Below are 27733 nucleotides of genomic sequence, written 5' to 3'. Positions count from 1 at the left end.
ATGTACATATAAGTGAGCTGAGGTTTTCTTTAAAGTTTACAGTCTGGCAGGCAACAGAAGGATCTAATTAACATTTTATGCCCACCCTTGATAATGAGTCATGCCCAAACAATGTCACAAGCTGCTTCAATTTCTGTCTTGGTGGAGTTGAGTTTTTTGGCTACTGCAACAAATACTCCACCTCCATTTCCCTTTAGCCTATCCTTTCAATATATGCTTAAATTTTCCCCAACATCTCACTGCTATCAATTTCGGGCTTCAACCAGCTTTTTGTACCTGATATTGTGTGAGCTTCACTACTTTTCAGGAGTGCTTTGAACTCTCGCACTTTGTTGCAAATTTCTCAGTAGTTAACCACTAGGATTTTAATATTGACACCTGTGAACCTTTTTCAATCTTCCACAGATGCTTCTGTGTTTTGTACAGCTATAGTTATCTGGATTGGATGGAGAGTTGCCTAATCTAAAAAACTTTCTGTGTGCACCCCATACACAGTCAGCTACCTGGGTAGCAGCCTCTGATGTGTAGTGCTCACACAAACTATTTAGGCACACCCTTAAGTTTTCAACTCTATGGCGCAAGTCCAGGAAGTCTCGGCCTAGCTCATCACAGAACTTTTGAAATCTCTGGGTCACTACTTCTGATTGACTCAGAACTAAGGGCCATGATCGCTTCTGTGGACAATGCTGCAAACTGTGAGCTTCATTGATATTCCATGCGCAAGACTGGTCTTCTCAACCTTCTCTGCCAGTTGCTGGATTGAACCAAGTATGACCTCTGAGACCAGACAACTGCGGTGGCTGAGGCAACATATTTGTTTTTTTTTGCCAAAAAACCCAGCATGCTCTACACAGTGTCGACAAGTTGCATTGGCTTGCTCAATCACTAGTTCTGTCTCCAGTCAAGCACAGATGGGACATCTTTGTGGACTACTCCAGTGTCATCCACAACCAACATTAACTGTCCCTGTATTGACCGACCAGGTGCAATAGGCATGGAACTCCATCCAGCAAAGTGACATCCGGCACCGGTACAACACAATGCATGCATGCTTGCATGCTTGCATTCATCATTGTGGCAGTTACACTGGTGATTAATGTACCAGCATTTCACATTTGCAAAGGCTTATCTCACATTTACATTAACATGTGATCTTTTAATATTTATCACTTAAATATGTTACCTAGACAAATGCATTTCTGAAATTTCATTACTGTACATTAATTATTTTTTGGTGTTGTGATTTTTTTTTCTTTCAGCACATTTATATAGGCTCCCTAGAGCTACACACATTTTGAAGGTTCCTATTGTCATCTTTTATAATTAAATTCTCTGCAGCTACATCCATACTCTTCATACTACTGTGAAGTGCATGGCAGAGGGTACATCCCATTGTAACAGTTATTAAGGCTTTTCCTATTCCATTCAGTATGGAATACAGGAAGAATGATTGCTTAAATGCCTCTGTGAGTGCTACAGGTAGGCTAACCTTCTCTTCAGGACCTCTATGGCAGCTGCACGTAAGTGGTTGTGATACATTCCTAGATACACCACTTAATGTTCGCTCTATAAGCTTACTAAGTTGATTTTCACAGGTAGTTTGTGTCTGTTTTCAAGCATCTGCCAGTTTAGGTCTTTCACCATCTTTGTGACACTACCACTGGTCAAAAAAACCAGACTGTTTAGTGTCTCCTGTCAGTCCTATTTGATATGAGTGCAACACATGTTACAAATTTCTAGGATGGGTCGCAGTGTGTTTTGTATGTGGTGTCTTTTGTAGACTGATTGCATTTCCCTAACATTGTACCAATAAACGCCAGTCTGCTACCTGCTTTACCAACAACTGAGATTATGTAATCCTTCCATTTTGCACTCCTGCAAACTGTTACACCTAAGTATTTGTACGAGATGACTGATTCCTACAGTTAATCATTAATATTATAGACATAGGATACTACATTTTTTTTGTTTAATGTGCTGCACAATATTACATTTAAGATGATTTAAAGTGAGTTGCCAATCTTTGCACCATTTTGAAATCTTATCATCTGCCTGAATATTTGTGCAACTTCTTTCAGACACTACTTCATTACAGATAACTGTAGTACCAGCAGACAGTTTGACATCACTATTAATATTGTTTGCAAAGTCATTAATATACATCATGAACAGCAATGGTCACTATGGCACACATGAAGTCACTTCTACATCTGTCGATGCCTTTCTTTGTATTTTTTATTGGTGAAGCATCCATTCACTAAATATTTGATGTGGGATGCAGCTGACTTTGTACATTAGTACATAATTTTAAATACATATTACACAACAGTTAACACTGATTCGATTACATAAATAATTCAAGCATATGATACAGTGCAGTAAATCATTGAAATACAATACAGGCTTTCACTGAAAGCTCAATGTGTAATGATCTTTTATTGTGCTTGTCTGCAACTCAGCATGTTATCTTTATGGTGAGTAGCAATCAATCCTTTTCATAATATTGTCATGCTGCTACCTCGACTTCCCATTCTTTGACTGGGCATCATTGTTCAGTTGCATTATTTTATTTTTTGTTTGATATGCCAGATGCCTTATAGTACTATACACATTCAGCATGGGAAACTTACATGCAAATGTAACAAATCATTATTCATTATAAATTTAGTTACACATATTATAGTACTTATAAACCTATAGGGCATACATGTTGTAATCTGTCAAAAAAATTAACAATTAAACAGAAACACTTACATTACAAAGCCAAGAAATGGCACAGTCTGTGAGTTTATGCAGATCCTCTAGTGAACCATCCTGAAAACCATGAGTTTCACACTCAATTATGTGCTGCATTGTCTGTTAGGTTAGGTTGTTTGGGAAAGGAGACCAGGCAGCAAGGTCATCAGTCTCATCAGACTGGGGAAGGACAGGGAAGGAAGTCGGCCATGCCCTTTCAAAGGAACCATCCCGGCATTTGGCTGAAGCGATTTAGGGAAATCATGGAAAACCTAAGTCAGGATGGCCAGATGCAGGATTGAACCGTCGTCCTCCCGAATGCGAGTCCAGTGTGCTAGCCACTGCACCACCTCACTCGGTTGCATTGTCTGTATTTCGCCGCAGTCACAGTGAGGATCGTCCACATAGCCCCACTTGGCCATCAGCTCGTTGCACCGCCCAACACCAGTTCTCATTCTGTTTAGTGCCACCCAGGTTCTTAGGGATGTTGAGGACAGGAACATGATCAGCTGGATTCTAATGAAGTTGTCATAGGTGTTTCCATTATGCTATGGTGTCCTGATTGTTTGAGGAGTGATGTCATAAGGGATTTCTTGACTTTAACCATGTCAAGCCATGCAGATCAACATGTACTGGGAGTGTGGTGTAAGCAGCAATTGTTTGCATTTCTCTTTGGATTGTGTGTTGTCTGCAGAGTGAGGGAGGTTCAATGTTTGCCATAGTGTTGGGGTAGGTCTCACTGTTCCAGTTATTGTTCTCAAGGTGTCATTTAGGTGAACATCTACTTTATAGACATGCAAACTGTTGGCCCTTATAGGTGCACAGTATTCTGCAACACTGTAGACTAGAGCCAAGGAGGAAGTGCAAAGTGTTGTAGCATTACTTCCCCAGGTAGAGCCTATGAGTTTCTGGATGATATTGACTCTGCCTCTGAGTTTTTGGCTGACATCCTGCAGGTATTCTTTGAATTTTAGGTTGCAGTCTAGTTTAACACGCAGGTATTTTGGTGCTCTTTCATGTATTATATTCTGGCCTACAATATTCAAGCACAACTTCCTATCTGATTATTTGTTATTCAGGTCCATCACTGTGCTTACTGTTTTTGATGCATTAAGGTACAGATGCCAGGTCATGTAGTAGTTATGAAGCTGCACCAAGTCAAATTTAGGCCTGATTCCAATTGTTCGAATGACTCGCCATGCAAAGCACTGAAGAAATGTGCAGAACAGTCAGACATTGTGAGCTCTGTCTCTGAAGAAGAGTTGATAACTGCAATAAACAACATCAAATCAAGGAATGTTGCCGGACCTGATGGAATCCTACCAGAGTTTCTAAAGAACGTAGGTCCAAGAGCATGCACATGGTTTTGCAAATTTTTCACCTCCATACTTAAGACTGGAAATATCCCAAACAAATGGAAGGAGTCGAAGATAATAGTTATCTTGAAGCCTGGAGAGGACAAGAGAGATCCCAAGAGCTACAGACCTATCTCTCTGCTATGTGTGATGTGCAAACTTCTTGAGAAAATTGTTCAGTTATTTGCTACAAAGGTTGGTGATCTGCAAATGCCAGGCATTTTATGATTTTCTTGTTTGCACACGCTCTTCCTAGCTGATTTCCTTTTACTTTTTCTTCCCATTGTTTCATAATTTTGTCCAAGACAATGTTGAACAAAAGCAGTGAGAGACTATGTTCTTGTCTGACCCCTGTGTGTATCTCAAATGGGCCTGAGATTTCTACCACAGATTTTATTTTGGGTGTGATATCTGTTGTATGAGTGTCTTAGTTTTTCTGTCTGTTCCATACTCTTTTAATACGTCAAAGAGAATCTGCCAGGTCTATGGAGTCATAGGCCTTCTTAAAGTCCATGAATATGACTACAGTGTTGTTTGTCTGTCTGATCTTGAGGAGCATTTGCCGGTTCCATATTTGTTCAATACAGGACCTTCATTTTCTCAAGCTTGCTTGGTATTCGCCTATCTTTTATCAGCTTTTTGTTATATTCTGTTGAGTAATGCCATGGAGAGAATTATGTGGGTGACCGGTAATAATGAGATACCTCTGTAATCATGACCGTCTTTATTTTGAGTGGGTGAATCAGTGCACAGTGCCATTCCTGTGGAATTTTCTCTGTATTCCATATTTCTATAAGGATTTCATGGATTTTCTTTGTGATGATTTGGTATTTGAGTTTACAGAACTTGGAAATAATGCCCTGGGGCTCTGTTGTGTTTTTAGATGTTTTATAATCTCTTCTACCTCTTTTACTGAAGGTGGCTTTGTATCTGGGTTTGGTACTGTTTTCATGTAGAGTAATTTTTCTTTAGGATTCTTGCAATTGAAAAATTTATCAAAATAATTCTTAATTATTTTGCAGTTTTCTGTAATATTTGTTTCCAGATATCCATCTGTTCTTTTGAAGCAGATATTTGGTGGCTGATAAGCCTTTATATTTTCCCTGAAAATTCTGTAGAAATTTCTCTTGTTATTTATCTTGAAGTCTTCCTCAATTTCATTTAGTCTATTTTTGTCATATGTCCTTTTCACTCTTCTAATATCTTTCAAGGATTGTTTCTGGACATTGTAGAAATTGTAATTTATTATTTGATTGTTTTATACCTCTTCTCACTGTAGGAAATTCCTAAGCATTTTTAGCATATTTTGTACCTACACAATGCTAAAATTTATATCTATGAGCCTCTGTAAGTACTGTCCCCATGTATAATTATGACTCATTCTGTATCCATGCAGTTCTCTTGCATAATGGATAAATGGAACATGAATAAATAAATAAATAAAAATCATAATAACAGACACATGTTCCAGTTCAGCACTGAGACTGAATGGCTTATGTGCACTTGACAAGTCATCTTGTTTTGATCACATAGTAGTTCTGTTAATGGCCTTTGTTGGAAACCTGTAATTAGATTCCACTAATTTCTAATCTCATGTACATTCTGAACCATCTATGCCTTTGCATTTTTTAGCTTTTCAAATGCTTTTGATGTGTACCTGTACTCCACATCAAAAGCAAACTGCATCTGTAAATGCACTATAAAACATGAATGCTTGATATAACACCGAGTACACAAAGGGAGTCTTAATACTTCTTGTAATGAGGAGGCAAGTAACAGATGACTTTCTTCTCACCAAATGCTGGTGGCATGTAAACAATATTTTTGCTTGCTGCTCATTTCATAGGTCCCTTGACTAGGGGTGCCTCATAATATGTGGAGACTTTTCCTTCCTCATGCCTGTGTACCTACCTAGTGGGACACCGCATGCAATGTGAACATTACCAGTTCCTCTGTGCTATCCTTAACACATCTGCTAATGACAGATCCTGTTGCCTTAGCATTTGTGATCTTATCCTATTGTTGGAGGCTAATCTAATCACAATATCTCAGACAAGGGCCTATGGATAGGACTGCTGACACTGAGGATTTTCAGATTGAAATTTGCAATGACAACTATAGTTTTGAAGACTGATAATAAATTATTGATATGGTTGATCAGGTCTCATGCTGGTTGAATTCTAATGTAGCTGTCACTACATGAATTTTCATAGTGCAAAATTCAGATAACACTTCGGAAACATGCGAAAATGAAAACATATTGGACACAACTTGCTAGGCAACTGTACTACTTTCTTTTCAAGACACCAATAAAACAACAACCTTGGGAAATTGTAACTGTTGCTGCAGTATCTGACATTACACTTCCCACTCATACAAGTGAGATAACGGAAAGTGGCAAAGGTTTTGAGTACAGGCCTAAGATGTATAAAAACAAAAGGGTTCTTACAAACCACAATCTAGTTAGTGCAACAGTCTGAGACAGTGACAGAATAAAAATCTTCCTAGAATGAGTGCAAATACAGGTAATGTGAAAAATCAGGTCCTCTGATGTCCTAAGAGCCTCAATGGAACTACAATCTTTTACCTGAAGATCAAGGTAATGTGTAGGGAACATTGTAATATACACAGAGAGAAAAAAGAAAACCTGCAGAATGACACATCAATTTTCAGAATTTTATATTCAGTAAATTTATTACATTTAGCTATAACTAAATGGTAACAGTAAACTCATTTATGATAGCTTACTGTTTATACTGCCTGTTACTTTTGCAAATAATGTTCACAAAATCAGCAAGCCTGTTTCACAACATTTTATTTTTTCTTTAATATAAGCAGTGGGCACTGATTCTTTTTCTTTGGCTTCACCATCACAGACACTCTCCTGGAGTCCTCTGATATTCTTCTTACAAATTATGAGCATTGAATGTAGAAAAATTGTGAAGAAATTGATTTTACTGAAAAAATTAGTCACAAATATTTAATTTCAAGCATTGTATAATAGATCTCTCAATATTGAGAGACTAGATTCATCAAGAAAAATACAGAATATTCAAATTTGTCCTGTTCCACATACATATTAATACTTGAATGTAATCATAACAAGTCAACTAGCTTGCCGCAGGGCAATGAAAACAGAAATTAAAGAAATGTCAGATGCTCTGAACTCCCTGTGACTTCTGCACACTTCTACCCAGAGTCAGTGTCCAGAAATAGGTGGCAATTAAGTTAACTTAACAAAAAATGATAAAACAAATTAAGAGTGTAACTGATAGTAAGTCAGTGGTTACACTAGGTATATAGGAACTGACAATGTAAAGACATTAGATAAATGAATCCAAGTAAAAAAAGTACAAACCTCATCCTGACATATTTTTTGCTCATTATAAGTATCATATAAAAGTTGCAGGCCATCTTCACAGTTTAGCTCTTAGCTATTATTTACTTTCTAAATTTAGTAGAAAACTACACTGAATTCTGAAAGAAATGTGTGCTGAAATAATTTCTAATGAGAGACACATTTTTAACAGTATAATCACCATTTTATTACTGCAGATCATACACACATGTACAGTGTCACCTTGCAGTTGGCACACAATTTCAGTTTTTATGGTCATTTCAAGTCAATACATTCGATGCTGCTTCCCCTTGTGTCACCACACAGTAAGTGCTCTCTTAATGCAGCAACAAACATCACAATTTCCCACTACCAAAATTAGTATGACATGCTTTCAAACTGGACTTCCTTCCATTTAGTATCAGTACTTATAAAACTTCACAAATTATCTGAGATTTCCTACAGTTATTGTTACAGTCTGACAGAGAAGACAGCATGAACTTTCTCAAACATCATTTAAAAATGTAAAACATCTCATTAACAATCCACTTTCAAGAGAACTGTATTGTACGGCTTGCTGCAGATTTAAGGAAGTGAGCTATTTAATGAAACAGCAAAGAACTAAAACTAAAAGAACTTGTTGCACTCTTAGTCCTGTTTCTTTTGTGGTGCCAGAGGTGGTATTTTGATAGAGTGGGAACAATCTGTCCCACAGCTGCATCCTGTCTTTGTAGTAAAAGCCTTGTTTCATCATCAGGTCTGAGCCTATCTCCAGGTATGCTGGGCTTGAAAGGTTTAGTGGGTGCCAGTCAACGTTAATCAGGTCACTCTTCTCTGATGTTGGATTTCTGCAACAAATTAAACAGATGACCCTTTGTAATATGAAATCTATTCTTTGTTTCGTGTATACACACAAATCAAACTACAATGAAATCTCAGATTAGCAAAAAAAATCAGGTATGAACATTTATGAGCAACAAGTATCACATCTTATTAGTGACTAATGAATTATGAGCAAAACTGCTGGCCACTACTTACCTTCTGCAGGTGAAACACACAGTACTGCTAACAGGCACATAGGGAAATACAAGGGAAAGTGAGGCACAAGAGAGAATTGGACCTACAGTCCTCTCCCCAAAATTTTCCCCTTCACCTTCACCTTATTTGTCATCATTAGTGGTGGGTGCCTCTCATACTGGTGTGTGGGTAATCTATGCTTCATTTTTATGCTTCCCTGACCTCTCCCTCTGATCTACTTTTGGAAGGAACTGTTTGTTCTGAAAGCTAGAGACTGTACCATTTTTACTTTTCTATGCATTTATTGGTAGTATTACACTTTTCACACTCTGCTCAACACCCAGAGACTGGTCATGTGTGTGTGAGTTGCATTTGCTTGAGTGTATGTGTGTATGTTGTCTATTTCTGAAGATGGCCTGTTGGTCTAAAGCTTACTTTCTGATAGTCTTTTTGTTGTGCCTGTCTGTGACTCGGCATCTGCACTAGCAACTATGCTTTTCATAGTCCCTATTTGAGATGTGTTTCCCAAAAAAGCTCACAAAGATCAATGTCATGCCTAGGATCACAAGCCAGTGGATAACACCTGCTATTAGAGTATCTAGTCAAACACTAAAACATATCAGTCAGCTCAAAAAAGATAACAAAGATGTACACTTCACAGATTATGTTAAGACATACAAGAAAATTTACAGGAAGGTGATCAAAAAAGCCAAGACAATGCACAATGACAGTGTAATTGCTGGGTCAGCAAACAAATCGAAAGCTATATGGAATGTAGTAAAAAAAGAAATAGACCCAAGCAAAAATGTTAGAAATCCGGATGGCTATGTTTTAAAAGATGATCAAGGTGTGCTAGTCAGAAATCTTACTTTAGCAAATTACATTAATGACTACTTCATAAATAGTTCAATCAATCTGAGTAAAAATTGTTCTAAGATTAGTAGAACATCAATCCCAGAAAAACAAAGTGTTAATTCATTATTGCTACCTCCCATGAACAAATTGGAAGTCGAAACTTCCTGGCAGATTAAAACTGTGTGCCCAACCGAGACTCGAACTCGGGACCTTTGCCTTTCGTGGGCAAGTGCTCTATCATCTGAGCTACTGAAGCATGACTCACGCCCGATACTCACAGCTTTACTTCTGCCAGTATCTCGTCTCCTACCTTCCAAACTTTACAGAAGCTCTCCTGCGAAACTTGCAGAACTAGCACTCCTGAAAGAAAGGATAATGCGGAGACATGGCTTAGCCACAGCCTGGGGGATGTTTCCAGAATGAGATTATCTTTTCTTTCAGGAGTGCTAGTTCTGCAAGTTTCCCAGGAGAGCTTCTGTAAAGTTTGGAAGGTAGGAGACGAGATACTGGCAGAAGTAAAGCTGTGAGTACCGGGTGTGAGTCGTGCTTCGGTAGCTCAGATGGTGGAGCACTTGCCCGCGAAAGGCAAAGGTCTCGAGTTCGAGTCTCAGTCGGGAACACAGTTTTAATCTTCCAGGAAGTTTCATATCAGTGCACACTCCGCTGCAGAGTGAAAATCTCATTCTGGAAACATCCCCCAGGCTGTGGCTAAGCCATGTCTCCGCATTATCCTTTCTTTCAGGAGTGCTTGTTCTGCAAGTTTCGCAGGAGAGCTTCTGTAAAGTTTGGAAGGTAGGAGACGAGATACTGGCAGAAGTAAAGCTGTGAGTACCGGGCGTGAGTCGTGCTTTGGTAGCTCAGATGGTAGAGTACTTGCCCGCGAAAGGCAAAGGTCCCGAGTTCGAGTCTCGGTCGGGCACACAGTTTTAATCTGCCAGGAAGTTTCATATCAGCGCACACTCCGCTGCAGACTGAAAATCTCATTCTGGAAATTAATTGAATAATAAAAACAATGAAGAATAAAATGTCCTCAGGGATTGACAAGATACCTTGCTCAGTCATGATGAGATGTGCTAGTGTCATATCAGACCCACTCTCACACATCATAAACATATCATTTTCAGAAGGTGTCTTTCCACAACGATTAAAAATTGCAAAAGTAAAACCATTGTATAAAAAGGGCAATATACATGAAGTGGGAAACTATAGACCAATAGCTTTATTATCGGTATTTTCAAAAGTAATAGAGACAGTCATGAAAAACAGAATTACAAATTACCTCCAGAAATTCAATCTATTGTCTGTAAACCAACACGGATTTCGCAAAGGAATGAGTACAGAGTCAGCCATCACCCAATTCATTGAAAATATTGTAACGGGGCTAGATAAGAACAACAGTACAATAGGAATAAATTTGGACCTCTCAAAGGCATTTGATACTGTCCAGCATGATATCCTGCTAGACAAATTAGAATATGTCGGTATACGAGGAGTAGCTAAAAAGTGGTTTCAGTCATATCTCCATAATAGGAAACAGGTAGTAGAAATTGCAACAACAAAGTATTGTTTACAGGTCAGATATTCAGACTGTGCCAATTCGGATACCGCAGGGGAGTGTTCTAGGACCTCTCCTATTTCTTCTTTACATAAATGATATCAAGATTCCGGTAAATGGTACTTATATAACCCTGTTCGTGGATGACACAAACATTGTAGTAACTGACATAAACCAGGTATTGCCAACATCTGCAACCAGAGTTATAGAATATTTGCAAAATTGGCTTGAAGTGAACAAATTAATCATAAATATCTCTAAAACTAATTATATCCACTACAGGAAAGCAAAGTCACACTCTGATCTAGATCTTAGAATACAAAATAAAGAAATTGTGAGAGTTGCTACCACAAAATTCTTAGGTGTACATATAGACGAAAATTTAGACTGGAAATCACATATCCTGCATCTCTCGCATAAGTTAAGCTCTGCTTGCTTTGCTTTACGTGTTATTAGCTTTGTGTGTAGTAAGGAATGTAGCAGAGCTGTTTACTTTGCTTATATACATTCTGCTATTAGCTATGGCCTCACCTTCTGGGGTCATAGTAAGAAAAATCTCAAAACCATCTTCACTCTACAAAAACGAGCTGTTAGAATAATTACCAACAGTTCAAGACCAACTCCTTCAAAGCAATTATTTAAACAGCTGAATATTCTACCCCTACCGTGCCTCTATATACAAAAAAGCGTAATTAATGTAAAAAGAAATATTAACAATTTCCAATCCAACTCGGATCTACATACTTACAACACAAGAAAGTGCAATGACATTCATATAAAAAGAGTTAACAAGGCTTTGGCGCGGAAACAAACAAACATACAAGGAAGCAGATTGTATAACAAACTACCGGTAAAGATAAAAGAAATAAAAAAATTGTCTTCATTTAAAGAAGCAGTATTCAAATTTTTAATGACCAACTGCTATTATAGTGTAAAAGAATACCTGGAATAGCTTCATACTAAACAATTATATTTATGTACTCTGTGCCAATAGTAATTTCTATCTGACTGTTGCTATGATCTAAATAAATAATATGTACAAAAGTGCTAGAATTGTATGTGTTATATCTAAATATCAACAGTTCAAGACTAATTGTAACCAAGATGGCCGCCGAGTAAGTGACGCCAGAAACCATTTCCAGAAATTTAAGTGATTTAGACAGGAATATAATTTAGTTTAACGCCGACAACAAATTAAATACGTGCATTAGTGTATCGTTTAGTCTTACCGTTAAAGGTTTGACTTTTCTTTGCGTATTTTTTCAGAAAACACGAAAAGATCGTAACTTCGCGAAGTCGCGCTTAGGCTTAAATTTTGTAAACGTGTTTGTTTCTTGTTTCACGGTAATTTAACTAGTTTCTCGTTAACAAATAAGTAAACTACCGTAAATAGCGTATAACTTCATTGTTTTAATACAGATTTCAGAAAAACAGCGTAACTTTATATCAGAAACTTGCCTATATATATTTGTTTATAGGCCTAATTCTCGTAACGTTTTTGGAGAATCAAAGTTAAAGTATCTCGTTTAATTGTCCTTTTTTCATTCCATCGAGTGAAATATATAATAAATAGCGTATACCTTCGTTGTTTTAATACAGATCTCAGAAAAACAGCGGAATTTTAAATCAGAAACTTGCTTATATACATTTGTGAATAGGCTTAATTCTTGTAACGTCTTTTTTGATTTTCGGTAATTTAATTGATTTATTCTAGCTAAAGTATTATTTTTGCTATGAGTGAGAAGTGCCTGACTTGCCGTAGAATTGTTAGTTCCGGGGTTTGGTGTGATGGATGCAGTAGTTTTTTTCACTGGGGGGACTGCAGTGGCGTGGGTGTTGGGAAAGTGGATCAGGCTCATCAGTGGTTATGTAGGATTTGCAGCAGAGATAGGAAGATAGTGGAACAGGAGGGGAAAATTGCTGCCCTTCAGGCTGATAGATGAGGCTAGGGAAGATCTGGACAGGTTAAGGAGGGAGAAGGGCAAAGAGAGGTGGGAAGTGGCAACAGGTAGCAGAAGGAATAGGCCTAGAACTAAGTCTGACAGTTTTGTGGTGAATGTCAAAAATAAGTTTGACCTGTTGCTTCAGTTAGAAACTGATGAGCCTCAAGCAGAGGTAGGTGTAGACAGGACACAACAAACTTTCAATAGGAAATTGAAAAAGAATGTAGGAAAGTCATCGAAAAGGAAGAAAGTTTTGTTGTTAGGCGGTTCTCATGCCAGAGGTGTAGGCCAACTTCTGCAGGAGGAATTAGGACCAGAATACCAGGTCACAAATTTTTTCAAACCAAGTGCTAGTCTGGATCAGGTGACAGAGGATTATGTTCACTCTGTAAAGGATTTACCAGGGAAGACACCGTGGTTATTGTGGGAGGGCCAGGGAACAGCATCGACAGAGATCCTGGGTACAGTATAGAGTGTGACCTGGTAAAGATTGCGTCAGCATCGAGACACACCAATGTTGAATTTGTATCTGTCCTGAGACGCCATGACCGGCCTCATTTGAACTCTTCTGTTGGGAGAGTTAATTTGGAGTTGGAACGGCTGCTTGGATCGGGTGCGGGGGCTCATATTGGTGTGGTTCCTGTTGATTATCTCAGTAGGTGGGACTATACCAGGCACGGCCTACATCTCAACAGGAAAGGGAAGGGGAAACTGGCTGGGGTAATAGCAGGAAATTTAAGGGGGGGAGGCACTGCCATGAATGGTAAAATACCAGTGGTTACAGGTGTTGGAGCAGCACCTTTTTTAGGATAGGTAAGACAGAAAGATGTCAAGTTCTACGAGAGGTCAGGATTGAAACAAATCTTCAGTTTAGGAAAGAAATTAAACAGCACAATTCTAGCACATTGGATCACCAATCACAGCTATCAATTATAAATTTTCACCAATCACCAGAAATTTTATCTCCACCAAGTTGTATCTCAGTCCTAGGTAATTCCATTGATGAATTAAAGTCACACAACCCAGTTGACATAATCTGCCTCTCTGAACACCATGTGACCACTGGTATAGGAACTAGACCTAAGCACAATGAGAAACTCCGACAGGAGAGTACTGCAAATGTTAGAATAAGGAAAGGATCTCATAAAAGTATAATTAAAAATAATGTAAGTATATTTCATCAAAATATTGGGAGTTTAAAGAATAAAGTAGATGAGCTTCTGGTTTGTTTAGAAGATTTAGAAGCTGAGAATGAAATAGATATACTATGCCTGTCTGAGCATCACATTGTTACTGATATGGATAAGGTAAATGTAAGTGGTTATAAGCTCTCTGCACATGTAATGAGAGAAAATATGGAGAAAGGAGGAGTTGCCATATATGTCAAAAGTTATCATTGTGCAAAAAGTATAGAAACAAAAAAGTTTTGTGTAGAGAAACATATAGAAGCATGTGCCTGTGAGCTTAAATTAAATAAAGGCACATTTATAATTGTAACTGTATATAGGTCCCCATCAGGAAATTTTCATCTATTTCTGAAAAATTTGGACTCCTTGTTGTGCTATCTGTCAGACAGGGGGAAGCAAATTATTATTTGTGGGGACTTCAATGTAGATTCTCTGAAAGAGGGTAATAGGAAAAATGACCTTGAAGTATTACTCGGTTCTTTCAATTTGACACCCGTTATTGATTTTCCTACTCGGGTGGTAAAGGATAGCAGCTCACTGATAGATAACTTCTTTATAGACCAAGATAAGTTTAACCAGATAAATGCTCAGCCTGTTGAGAATGGTCTTTCTGATCATGGTGCACAGCTAGTTACAATATATGACATAGCTCCATTCAGCAATACTAAACAGTCCTCCAAAGTAGTACGTTCAGTCAACGATTTAACAATTGCAAATTTCAGGGAAAGCCTACAGCAGTTAGACTGGGATGAGGTGTACCGTGAACCTGATGCCAATTTAAAATATAATTTATTTCATGACATTTTTGTAAATGCATTTGAAAACTGCTTCCCCAAGAAAATAGTTAAATATACTCGTAAGAAACCTTGTAACAAACCATGGCTTACTAAGGGTATAAAAATATCTTGTAATCGGAAAAGGGAAATGTATCTGACAGCAAGAAAGAGTAGTGACCCAGAAACTATCAAAAATTATAAAAACTACTGTGTTATATTAAGAAAAGTTATTAAAAAATCCAGGAGTATGTGTATCATGTCTGAAATCAGCAACTCTGATAATAAAATTAAAACAATTTGGAATATTATTAAAAGAGAAACAGGTCAACCAAGAGCAGAGGAAGACAGTATTACCATCAAATTGAATGAAAACTTTACGAACAAAAAGTCAGAAGTTGAAAATATTTTTAATAATCATTTTCTAAATTTTGTGGATATAGTAGGATCCAGGTGTTCATTAGAAGATGCTAGGCTGTTAATGGAAGAGGCCATACCTATGCAATTTGATACAATTGAAATCTCACCCACTTCTCCCTCTGAAATTAGGAAAATAATAAACTTGCTTAAAAACAAAAACTCACATGGAATTGATGGCATTTCCAGCAAAATACTAAAGCTTGTTCTCAACAGATAAGTAAGATTCTCAGCCACCTGTGTAATAGCTCTCTGGAACAGGGCATTTTCCCTGATAGACTGAAATATGCTATTGTTATACCTTTGCATAAAAAGGGGGATAGATCTGATGTCAACAATTACCGTCCAATCTCCCTTCTAACAGCTTTATCCAAAATTTTTGAGAAAGTAATGTATTCAAGAGTAGCTTCACATATCTGTAAAAATGAAGTACTAACAAAATGTCAGTTCGGTTTCCAGAAAGGTTTTTCAACAGAAAATGCCATATATGCTTTCACCAGTCAAATTTTGAATGATCTGAATAACCGAACACCTCCCATTGGGATTTTTTGTGATCTCTCAAAGGCTTTTGATTGTGTAAATCATGAAATTCTGCTAGACAAGCTCAAGTATTGTGGCATGAGTGGGACAGTGCACAAATGGTTTAATTCGTACCTAACTGGAAGAGTGCAGAAAGTTGAAATAAGTAGTTCTCGTAACATGCAAAGATCAGCACATTCCTCAAACTGGGGAACTATCAAGAATGGGGTTCCACAAGGGTCAGTCTTGGGTCCTTTGTTGTTCTTATTATATATTAATGACTTGCCATTCTATATTCATGAAGAGGCAAAGTTAGTTCTCTTTGCTGATGATACAAGTATAGTAATCACACCTGAGAAACAAGAATTAACTGATGAAATTGTCAATACTGTCTTTCAGAAAATTACTAAGTGGTTCCTTGTAAACGGACTCTCACTGAATTTTGATAAGACACAGTACATACAGTTCCGTACAGTGAATGGTATGACGCCATTAATAAATATAGACCTTAATCAGAAGCATATAGCTAAGGTAGAATATTCCAAATTTTTAGGTATGTCCATTGATGAGAGATTAAATTGGAAGAAACACATTGATGATCTGCTGAAACGTTTGAGTTCAGCTACTTATGCAATAAGGGTCATTGCAAATTTTGGTGATAAACATCTTAGTAAATTAGCTTACTACGCCTATTTTCACTCATTGCTTTCATATGGCATCATATTTTGGGGTAATTCATCACTGAGGAATAAAGTATTTATTGCACAGAAGCGTGTAATCAGAATAATAGCTGGAGTCCACCCAAGATCATCCTGCAGACTTTTATTTAAGGATCTAGGGATATTCACAGTAGCCTCTCAGTATATATACTCTCTTATGAAATTTGTTATTAACAACCAAACCCAATTCAAAAGTAATAGCAGTGTGCATAACTACAATACTAGGAGAAAGGACGATCTTCACTATTCAAGATTAAATCTAACTTTGGCACAGAAAGGGGTGAATTATACTGGCAGTAAAGTCTTTGGTCACTTACCAAATAGTATCAAAAGTCTGACAGATAACCAACAAGTATTTAAGAAGAAATTAAAAAAATTTCTGAATGACAACTCCTTCTACTCCATAGAGGAATTTTTAGATATAAATTAAGAAAAAAAAAAATATTAAAAAAATAAAAAAAAAATAAAAAAAATAAAAGAACACAAAAAAAATAAAGTTGTTATATTAACTTAAGTATGTTGTTAAATTAACCTAATTATGTCATGTATTGGAAAATTCGACTCGTTCCACATCATTGCGAAATATCATATTCATGGTCCATGGAACTAGTATTAATCTAATCTAATCTAACCTAATCTAATCTAATCAACTGTGTATTCCATGTAAAAAGTCTCATACATCAATGTAAATAATCAAAGTTGTACATGCTATTTCAATGTGGTCTGATGTTATGTAGTCTACTATGCACATCTGTATTTTGTATAGTATTGTTAACCCTATATATGTGTGTATAAATATACTATGTATTTTTGGACGAAATCCATGCAATGTACATTGTCTCTGGATGAATAAACTACTACTACTACTACTAGATCTTCACTATTCAAGATTAAATGTAACTTTGGCACAGAAAGGGGTGAATTATACTGCCACTAAAGTCTTTGGTCACTTACCAAATAGTATAAAAAGTCTGGCAGATAACCAACAAGTATTTAAGAAGAAATTAAAAGAATTTCTGAATGACAACACCTTCTACTCCATAGAGGAATTTTTAGATATAAATCAATGGGAAAAAAAAACAAAAAAAACAAACAAAAAAAATTATTAAATAAAAAATAAAAAAATATAAAAAAGTTGTTATATTAACTTAAGTATGTTGTTAATTTAACTTAATTATGTCATGTATTGGAAAATTTGACTCGTACCACATCATTACGAAATATCGTATTCATGATCCATGGAACTAGTATTAATCTAATCTAACACAACCAGTCACTTTCATTTTTCTTACCAGTACACATTCTGGAGGACTATACCTCTTGTATCATAAGGAGATAGTTCTTCAGACACTGACTCCAAAATGACATCAGTTAACAATACTTCTGGCAGGAGGAATTGAGCCAGGGGGATCAGTTATTGATACTAAGAAGAAATTGAGCTGCTATGGAATTACCACACAATACAGCACTCAAACTGCCTGAGCTGATCCCAGGGAACAGAAGAGACCGATTTAAAAGGAACTGCTGGATGGAGCTAGCAGTTTGTGGCTTGATTAGAAGCTTCTGTACCTTTGACTAGAGCTCTACTTGAGTGTTTTGGTGGTGTATGGGTGTTGGGAACTGAATTGGGATATTTACCCAAATTTTAGTTTTGGAGACACTACATGGGACCTCTTTGTTCATGGAATACATTGAAGAACATACATCTACATCTACATGGATACTCTGCAAATCACATTTAAGTGCCTGGCAGAGGGTTCATCGAACCACCTACACGATTCTCTATTATTCCAATCTCATATAGCATGCGGAAAGAATGAACAACTATATCTTTCCATACGAGCTCTGACTTCTTTTACTAATTCACAAAACAACCAACCCACATTGCCAACTTATTAGAGAAACAATGCATGGATACCAACTGTGCTCTTACATTATCAGTTACATATTGTTTCTGTTTACTATGATCTTTTTGGTTCAAATGGCTCTGAGCACTATGTGACTTAACTTCTGAGGTCATCAGTGGCCTAGAACTTAGAACTAATTAAACCTAACTAACCTAAGGACATCACACACATCCATGCTCGAGGCAGGATTCGAACCTGTGACCGTAGCTGTCGCTCGGTTCCAGACTGTAGCGCCTAGAACCGCATGGCCACTCCAGCCGGCTTATGATCTTTTTATATCTTAAAGAAAATAATATGTTATTATCTCGCTATTTAGTGAGATAATAATAGGTTGTATTTCCCCGACATCACCCCACGCCTCTATTTGCGCCCCAGCGGCGCGAGAAATTTCAAAAGACTGTGCAATGGAGAGAACTTCATCTAGAGTTGGATTTGCCAACTGAAGGGCATGTTGCCGAACTTCTTTGTTGGGCGCCGACTGGATAATAGCATCCCATACCATGGAATCGGCATAGGATTCTTTGTGAACATCAGTAACAAATTGACACTTTCGACTGAGGCCGTGAAGTTCAGCAGCCCAAGCGTGAAAGGATTGATGTGGCTGTTTTTGACAATGATAAAAGACAACACGAGAGGCTACCACATGTGTTTGCTTTTGAAAATAGACAGACAGAAGAGAGCACATTTCAGCAAAGTACAAAGATGCAGGATCCTTCAAAGGAGCCAATTGCGACAACAACCGATACATTTGAGGTGAAATCCAGGAAAGGAACAGAGACTTACATGGTTGTTCATCCGTGACATGAAATGCCAAGAAGTGCTGTCGAAGACGTTTTTCATAATCAGACCAGTCTTCCGCCGTCTCATCGTAAGGAGGAAAAGAAGGTACAGCCAACGACGAAAAACGCCCCGCATTTGATGCCGCGACGAAATCGCGAATCGCCGCTGTTAGAAGCATTTGCTGTTCAAGGAGAATTCGCAATAGTTGCTCAACAGTAGCCATGGAACCCTGTGGGTCAACGGTGAAAAGGAAAAATCCACAACCTCGTCGCCAATTGTTATAACGTCAAGTTTAACAAATATATTTCAGAACAACACAACACATATAAGTCACAGAGTAAGTTGACAAGCAAGACATGTGTACACGTTAGCATTCGAATGAGCACTGAGTCCCAGTCTAGCGGCCGCTGCTCGGCTGGCCGCTTAGGTGGCGCAGCTGCTGCATGGCTGGCAGACAGCGCCGCACATAGAGGACGCGCGTAATTGCGCAGCGACGCTTTGAATGATCGGCGAGTCACAACAGTAATCAGTCTTAGTGAAGATTAAATGTGTGTGTCAGGGCAAACTAAATTAAGATGTCATGTACATCTCTGAGCAAACATCATCCGACACTCATTTAGACTTTCAGCTTTGCAGTGCTTGAGATTGTTGCTACCAAGGCAAAACTATGCTATGGAGGAAAGATTATAAGAATTACATCAGTATAGCTACATATGGTGCCGTACCAGGTGAGGAACTGTCCCACCATGGTATAATTACAACTTGGATGTGTTGAGGCTTGTTCCACCCTAAACAATTAAAAAGGACAGTGAAACAATGGAAAATCCAGATTTATGTACAGTGGTAAAAAGCTATTGGACAGTGAACTATATTTTTGTGGGGTATAAACAAGCTAAGACTATGTTTAGACAGCAAATATGCCAGTGCATGAAAAGTAGTTGGACACTGCAAATTATGTTATGTGAAACACAACAACAAGCATATCTACACCCACATCTACATAGACGCTCTGCAAGCCATCGTACGGTGCGTGGCGGAGCCTATCCTGTACCACTACTTCTCATTTCCTTTCCTGTTTCTCTCACAAATTGAGCAAGGGGAAAACAACTGTCTGTATGTCTCCATATGAGCCCCAATTTCTTATATCTTATCTTCATGGTTCTTACACACAATGTATGTTGGTGGCAGTACAATCGTTCAGCAGTCAGCTTCAAATGCTGGTTCTCTAAATTTTCTCAATAGCATTTCTTGAAAAGACTGTTGCCTTCCCTCCAGGGATTCCCATTTGAGTTCCCAAAGCAACTCCATAACACTTACATGTTGTTTGATCCTACCGGTAACAAATCTAACAGCCTGTCTCTGAATTGCTTCGATGTCTTCCACGAATCTGACCTGGTATGGATCCCAAATACTCAAAAAGTACTCAAGAATAGGTTACACCAGCATCCTATATGCAGTCTCCTTTACAGATGAACGACTCTTTCCTTAAATTCTCCCAATTAACCAAAGCCAACTGTTTGTCTTCCCTACCACAGTTCTCACATGCTTGTTCCATCTCATATCACTTTGCAACGTTATGCCCAAATATTGAAACAACTTGACTGTGTCAAGCAGGACACTAGTAATACTGTATCCAAATCTTACAGGTTTCATCTTCCTACTCATCTCCATTAACTTACGTTTTTCCACATTTAGGGCTAGCTGCTATTTATCAAACCAACTGGAAATTTTGTCTAAGTCGTCTTGTATCTTTGTACAGTCACTCAACTTCAACACCTTACTATAAACCATGGCATCATCAGCAAACAACCATGGATTGCTGCCTGGCCTGTCAGTCAAATCATTTTTGTATATAGATAACAACAGTGGTCCTGTCACTCTTCCCTGGGGCACTCCTGATGATACCCTTCACTCTGATGAACACACTGTTGTCGAGGACAACATACTAGGGTCTATTATTCAAGAAGCCTTTGAGTCACTCACATATCTGTGAACTTATTCCATATGCTCCAACGTTGTAACTTTGCAGGTCTATCCTTTTACCTTTCTTTATACTGAAGTTACTTGCAATTTTTTCCATTTGCTTGGGACTTTGCACTGGTTGAGAGACCTGGTGATTTATTTGCTTTCAAATTCTTCAGTTGTTTCTCTATGCCAGGTATGCTTATTACTATGTCGTTCATATGGGAGTGTGTCCAATGGTCAAATGATGGTATGTTTGTGTGATTCTTTAGTGTAAACAATTTCTTGGTGGTGAAATTTGAAACTTCAGCTTTCATTTTGCTATTTTCAACTGTCACACCAGCCAGGTCAACAAGGGACTGAATGAAAGCCTTAGACCCACTTAGTGGTTTAATGTATGACCAGAATTTTCTTTGGTTCTCTGTCAGATCTGTTGCTAAGGTGTGACAGTAGTAGTTATTGTATGCTTCATGCATTGATCTTCTCACAGATGCACAAATCTCTACGAACCTTACTGAAACTAAGTGATGCCAATTCACTGTCTAAGTGAGAAGTTAATAATTGCTTATCTGTCCTATATAGCAGAAACTGTCTCCTACCATTCTTGAGTGATTTATTAAGTTTCATAATCATATTTGCTATAATGACATTATGATCACTAATCCCTATTTCTATTTACTGACATTGTTGATAAGGTCTGGCTTATTTGTAGCTATACGGTCCAAGATATGTCCATTGCATGTGATCTACCGAGTTAGCTGCTTGAATCCATAGATATCCCAGTGTATACTCAGCAGGTTAAAATTGCCTCCAACCAGTATTGCAAGATCTGGGTATTGATGCACTATTGACTGTAGACTTTATTCGAATGAATGTAGAACTGTCACATCAGAATCGCGTGGCTGGTAAAAAATCCACCTACACCTGTTTTATGTGAGTAGAAGACTTCATTGTCACATTTGATGCCATTATGGAGAAGACTTTGGTGACGTCAACATTGTCATCAACACCATTTTGAACAGCAGGCAATCTGTGCAGAACCCAATTATCGACAAATCAGATTGGTGTGAAAGTATATGTAACTGGCATGGAAGTTATGAGTGGAAACAGTAAGCAGATGGCAGTTATGAGCTGCAACAGCAAAAGATTTCAATAGCAGCAGCACCTGCCATTGAAAAGTTTGGACTTAAAGTATTTTTTTTTTTGTTTAAGTCTGAGTAACTGTTTGCCAAAATTAGTGACAAGGGGGGAGACAGGGTGATTGACAGTGAGGGATGAGTAGTAAACGGTAAGAGTGAATAAGGGAGAAGGAGACAGTACATTTGACAGTGAGGGACAAGTAGTAAACAGTAAGAGTGGACCTGAAGATGACAGTGGGGTAAAATCAGAGGAATTTTATCATTATGATGAAAGCAATGAAATCAGATAATAAATGACATGTCAAGGGCTTGACCCACTGATTGCTGAAATGTGAAGGAGGAAGAGAGTGTAATTCAGAGTTGATGGGACAAGTTATTGTTAAATACAAATTTTGTGAAGAAAAACAAAGTGAATAGGAAAAGTATGGAGGTGATGGTATTAGGTCAATACTGCGACAGTTTGCAGACAAGATAGTGATAAAAATGAACAACAATACTAGCGACTTCTAAAAGAAATTTTAAAAAGACATTGGTATTTTAGATTCAAAAATGAACAAAATAGTAGTGACATTAAAGAAGACATTGATAGCTTCAAATTGAAACTAAAAAATGATACTGACAATTTGATTTCAAATTATAATCTATAAAAGTTTGTTCTGAAAATAAATTAGATACCTGAATTCAGAAAATGTGACCCAGTGAAAATGTAATTGAAAACAGGTGCAATGAGGGTATGGAAGTTGCTGTTGATCCTTGTCAGGATGAATGAACAAAACCAGAGAAGAAATGGGTTGATAGGGAAGATGATGGAATTTTTCTTGGTAAAAAATAAGTACATACATCAAAAAAAGTTTTGCACCACCCCAGTTCCCAGAACTCCTGAAGGTAGAAATTGACTATGGATATTGTATCACAGACAGAGTTCAGAGATGTCACTAAACCCACGCAAAGATGTAAACAACCATGCATGAGCAGCGTGTATTAGACGGAGAGGGTCCATCAGCCGATCAGTTCCAGTCATTCCACCAGGAAGGAGGTACACGGCTTGTGCTGTCTGCAGTTCAACCATGTCTAGACAGTCAATACCGCAGTTCAATCGTGTCTGCATTGTTACTTTGTGCCAGGAAGGGCTCTCAACAAGGGAAGTGTCCAGGCATCTCGGAGTGACCCAAAGCAATGTTGTTCAGACATGGAGGAGGTAGAGAGAGATGGGAACTGTTGACGACATGCCTCGCTCAGGCCACCCAAGGGCAGACACAGTACGTCATGTTATGACTCAGACTGTGCGCACTCGGCTGCATGATGCGAAACTTCACTCTCAAAACATGCAGCACAGTACACATGAGGCCAACAAGATGCCGAATGGACTGCTCAGGATTGGCATCACGTTCTCTTCACCGATGAGTGTTGCATATGCCTTCAACCAGACAATCATCGGAGATGTGTTTGGAGGCAACCCCGTCAGGCCGAAAACCTTAGAAACACTGTCCAGTGAGTGCAGCAAGCTGGAGGTTCCCTGCTGTTTTGGGGTGGAATTATGTGGGGCCACCAACATAAACTGCTGGTGGTCCTGGAAGGTGCCATAACAGCTGTATGATATGTGAATGCCATCCTCTGAGCAATAGTGCAACCATGTTCTTGTTGCTGTGGTCTTCAGTGCAGAGACTGGTTTGATGCAGGTCTCACGCTACTCTACCCTGTGCAAACTTCTTCATCTCCCAGTACCTACTGCAACCTACATCCTTCTGTATCTGCTTAGTGTTTTCATCTCTTGGTCTCCCTCTACAATTTTTACCCTCCACACTGCCCTCCAATACTAAACTGGTGATACCTTGATGCCTCAGAATATGTCCTACCAACCGATCCCTCCTTCTAGTCAAGTTGAGCCACAAACTCCTCTTCTCACCAATTCTATTTAGTACCTCTTCATTAGTTAGATGATATACCCATCTAATCTTCAGCATTCTTCTGCAGCACCACATTTCAGAAGTTTCTATTCTCTTCTTGTCCAAACTGATTATCGCCCGTGTTTCACTTCCATACATGGCTACACTCCATAAAAATACTTTCAGAAACGACTTCCTGACACTTAAATCTATATTTGATGTTAACAAATTTCTTTTCTTCAGAAACACTTTCCTTGCCATCACCAGTCTACATTTTATATCCTCTCTACTTTGGCCATCAGCAGTTATTTTGCTCCACAAATAGCAAAACTCATCTACTACTTTAAGTGTTTCCTTTCCTAATCTAATTCCCTCAGTATCACCCGACTTAATTCAACTACATTCCATTATCCTTGTTTTACTTTTGTTGATTTTCGTCTTACATCCTCCTTTCAAGACACTGTCCATTCTGTTCAACTGCCATTCCAGGTCCTTTGCTGTCTCTGACAGAATTACAATGTCATCGGTGAACCTCAAAGTTTTTATTTCTTCTCCATGGATTTTAATACCTACTCCAAATTTTTCTTTTGTTTCCTTTACTGCTTCCTCACTATATAGATTAAACAACATCGGGGATAGGCTACAACCCTGTCTCACTCCCTTCCAAACTACTGCTTCCCTTTCATGCCCCTCAACTCTAACTGCCATCCGGTTTCTGTACAAATTGTAAATAGCCTTTTTGTCCCTGTGTTGTACCCCTGCCACCTTCAGAATTTGAAAGAGTATTCCAGTCAAAATTGTCAAAAGCTTTCTCTAAGTCTACAAATGCTACAAATGTAGGTTTGCCTTTCCATAACCTATCTTCTAAGATAAGTTGTAGGGTCAGTATTGTCTCACATGTTCCAACATTTCTATGGAATCCAAACCGATCTTTTCCAAGGTCAGTTTCTACCAGTTTTTCCATTTGTCTATAAAGAATTTGCATTAGTGTTTTGCAGCCATGACTTATTAAACTGATAGTTCAGTAATTTTCACATGTGTCAATACCTGCTTTCTTTGAGATTGGAATTATTATATTCTTCTTGAAGTCTGAGGGTATTTTGTCTGTCTCATATGTCTTGCTCACCAAATAGAAGACTGTTGTCAGGGCTGGCTCTACCAAGGCTGTCAGTAATTCTAATGGAACATTGTCTACTCCCGAGGCCTTGTTTCGGCTTAAGTCTTTCAGTGCTCTGTCAAACTCTTCATGCAGTATCATATCTCCCATTTCATTTTCATCTACATCCTCTTCCATTTCCATAATATTGTCCTTAAGTACATCGCCCTTGTATAGACCCTCTATATACTCCTTCAACCTTTCTGCTTTTCCTTCTTTGCTTAGAACTGGGTTTCCATCTGAGCTCTTGATATTCATACAAGTGGTTCTCTTTTCTCCAAAGGTCTCATTAATTTTCCTGTAGGCAGTATCTATCTTACCCCTAGTGATATATGCCCCTACATCCTTACATTTGTCCTCTAGCCATCCCTGCTTAGCCATTTTGAACTTCCTGTCGATCTCATTCTGAGACATTTGTATTCCTTTTTGCCTGCATCCCTCAAAGCTGCTCATATTGGCAGCATATTGGCGAGGCATTTGTCTTCATGGATGACAATTTGCGCCCCCATCATGCACATCTTGTGAATGACTTCCTTCAGAATAATAACATCGCTCGACTAGAGTCGCCAGCATGTTCTCCAAACATGAACCCTATTGAACATGCCTCAGATATATTTAAGGGCTGTTTATGGATGACGTGACCCACCAACACTCTGAGGGATCTACGCCGAATCGCCATTGAGCAGTGGGACAATCTGGAACAACAGTGCCTTGATGAACTCATGGATAGTATGCCATGATGAATACAGGCATGCATCAAGGCAAGAGGATGTGCTACTGGATATTAAATGTACCGGTGTGTACAGCAATTTGGACCACCACCTCTGAAGGTCTCACTGTATGGTGGTAAAACATGCAATGTGTGACTTTCATGAGCAATAAATGGGCAGAAATGATGTTTATGTTGATCTCTATTCCAATTTTCTGTACAGGTTCCAGAACTCTCGGAGCCGAGGTGATGCAAAACTTTTTTTGATGTGTGTAAATATTGTTGATAATTGGGGTCTGGAATTTGTACAGAAGGTTGTATCTTTAAATGTAAGTGATATTTAAAAAAAAGACTGTGTACAAGCAGTGACAGAAATTATTGTCAAAGTTAATGAATTTTTTAGTGAGATGTTAAGCATTGTGGTGATGACAGTGTTGGTCTTGTTGGAAGAATGTATCAAGATACTGATAGATAATGAAGTAAATGAAGGACAATTAGTAAGCATTAATGTAAATGTTATTGTGATGCAGTGTAGTCCTGCTGCAAAGTGAAATATTGCCAAAAGGAAGAAATATGTTAAATTTCCAATGGTAGCCATCCTTAAGTTATTAGAAGCTAATGATAAAGTAAAAATTTTACTGGTGGAAGAAATAATTTTTTGGAACTGACAGTAAAGTAAGCAGTTGCCAAAAAGTAATGTGCAGTGTTACTGTATCAAATGTTCTGAAAGATAGAAGTTGTTCTGCAATCAGTAATGTAAAACTAGATGGAAGGTCATGGGGTAAGTTTAATTGTGAATCCACCTGTGGGATGCGGTTCACTGCCCTTTAGCAAATACATTACACAGTGCATAATGCCTCTCAGAGATAGATGATTTCATTGTTCCTCTTTCCTGTATCTCTGAAACTCTTTTACTATGCTGTCAGTAGCTTGTAAGTAGATAGTAATCCCCATCTACTTTGCACAGTTTTAGGTATAAGGAGATATAATGTGTTGAATGATTAAAATCTGCAGGGTGTTGAGCATAAAATTTGTGTAGTGATGAACTGCAGCAACACAACAGGATGGAAGCCTGTACAATATATAAAACTGTGATACACTTTATGATGTATTGTTTTGATTTTAAAAAATATAATAATGATGAGTTTTTTGTGTTTGTAATAATCACTTTCTTTTAGCCAAAAGGTAACTTACAAATGTAAAATATAAAATGTGTAAGAATGTAAGAGAATGTTTAAGCATTGGGTGAGGATGAGGAGGAGATTAATGTTTAACACCCCATCAACAATGAGGTCATTATAGATGGAGTACAGGCTCGGATCGGAGAAAGATAGAGAAGGAAAGTGGCTGTGCCCTTTCGAAGGAACCATCCCAGCATTTGCCTTAAGTGATCTAGGAAAATCATGGAAAACCTAAATCAGGATGGCCACACACTGGATTGAACCGTCATACTCCCGAACATGAGTCCCATGTGCTAACCACTGCATTACCTTGCTCAGTTTAACATCTGGAGATAATACTGAAAATCCAATGTAACCAGCAAATATGTGAGCCAATAAATGTTTATATAGCAGCTGAAAGACAGAACATTTTATATACATGTGCCAGTACTGTTTCTGTAACCATGTTAAAGTCTTTCGTTTAGTCTAAAGTGAAACTGAATGCGACTGCTTATGGAAAAAGTTCATCTTTAGTTGAAATGTGGCATATTTGAGTCCTTCAGGCATTAGTAAGGAAAAAGTGAATATTGTTGCATATAGTAAAGTCTGTAGAATGAAGAA

General features: G+C 38.1%; 1 protein-coding gene across 1 annotated transcript in view; it reads right to left on the bottom strand.

The window, feature by feature from the left end:
- Positions 1-6855: 6855 nt before the first annotated feature.
- LOC124595191 (esterase E4-like) overlaps positions 6856-27733 on the bottom strand; it is a 150736-nt gene continuing 129858 nt past the window's right edge. Inside the window, exon 10 of the mRNA XM_047133813.1 lies at positions 6856-8276. Coding sequence (XP_046989769.1) covers positions 8027-8276 — 250 coding nt within the window. The 3' untranslated portion in view covers positions 6856-8026. The remainder of the gene's footprint in view (positions 8277-27733) is intronic.

This window comes from Schistocerca americana, chromosome 2 (genome assembly GCF_021461395.2).
Source record: "Schistocerca americana isolate TAMUIC-IGC-003095 chromosome 2, iqSchAmer2.1, whole genome shotgun sequence".
Taxonomy (NCBI): Eukaryota; Metazoa; Arthropoda; class Insecta; order Orthoptera; family Acrididae; genus Schistocerca; species Schistocerca americana.
This window is presented reverse-complemented; position numbering and strand designations above follow the sequence as displayed.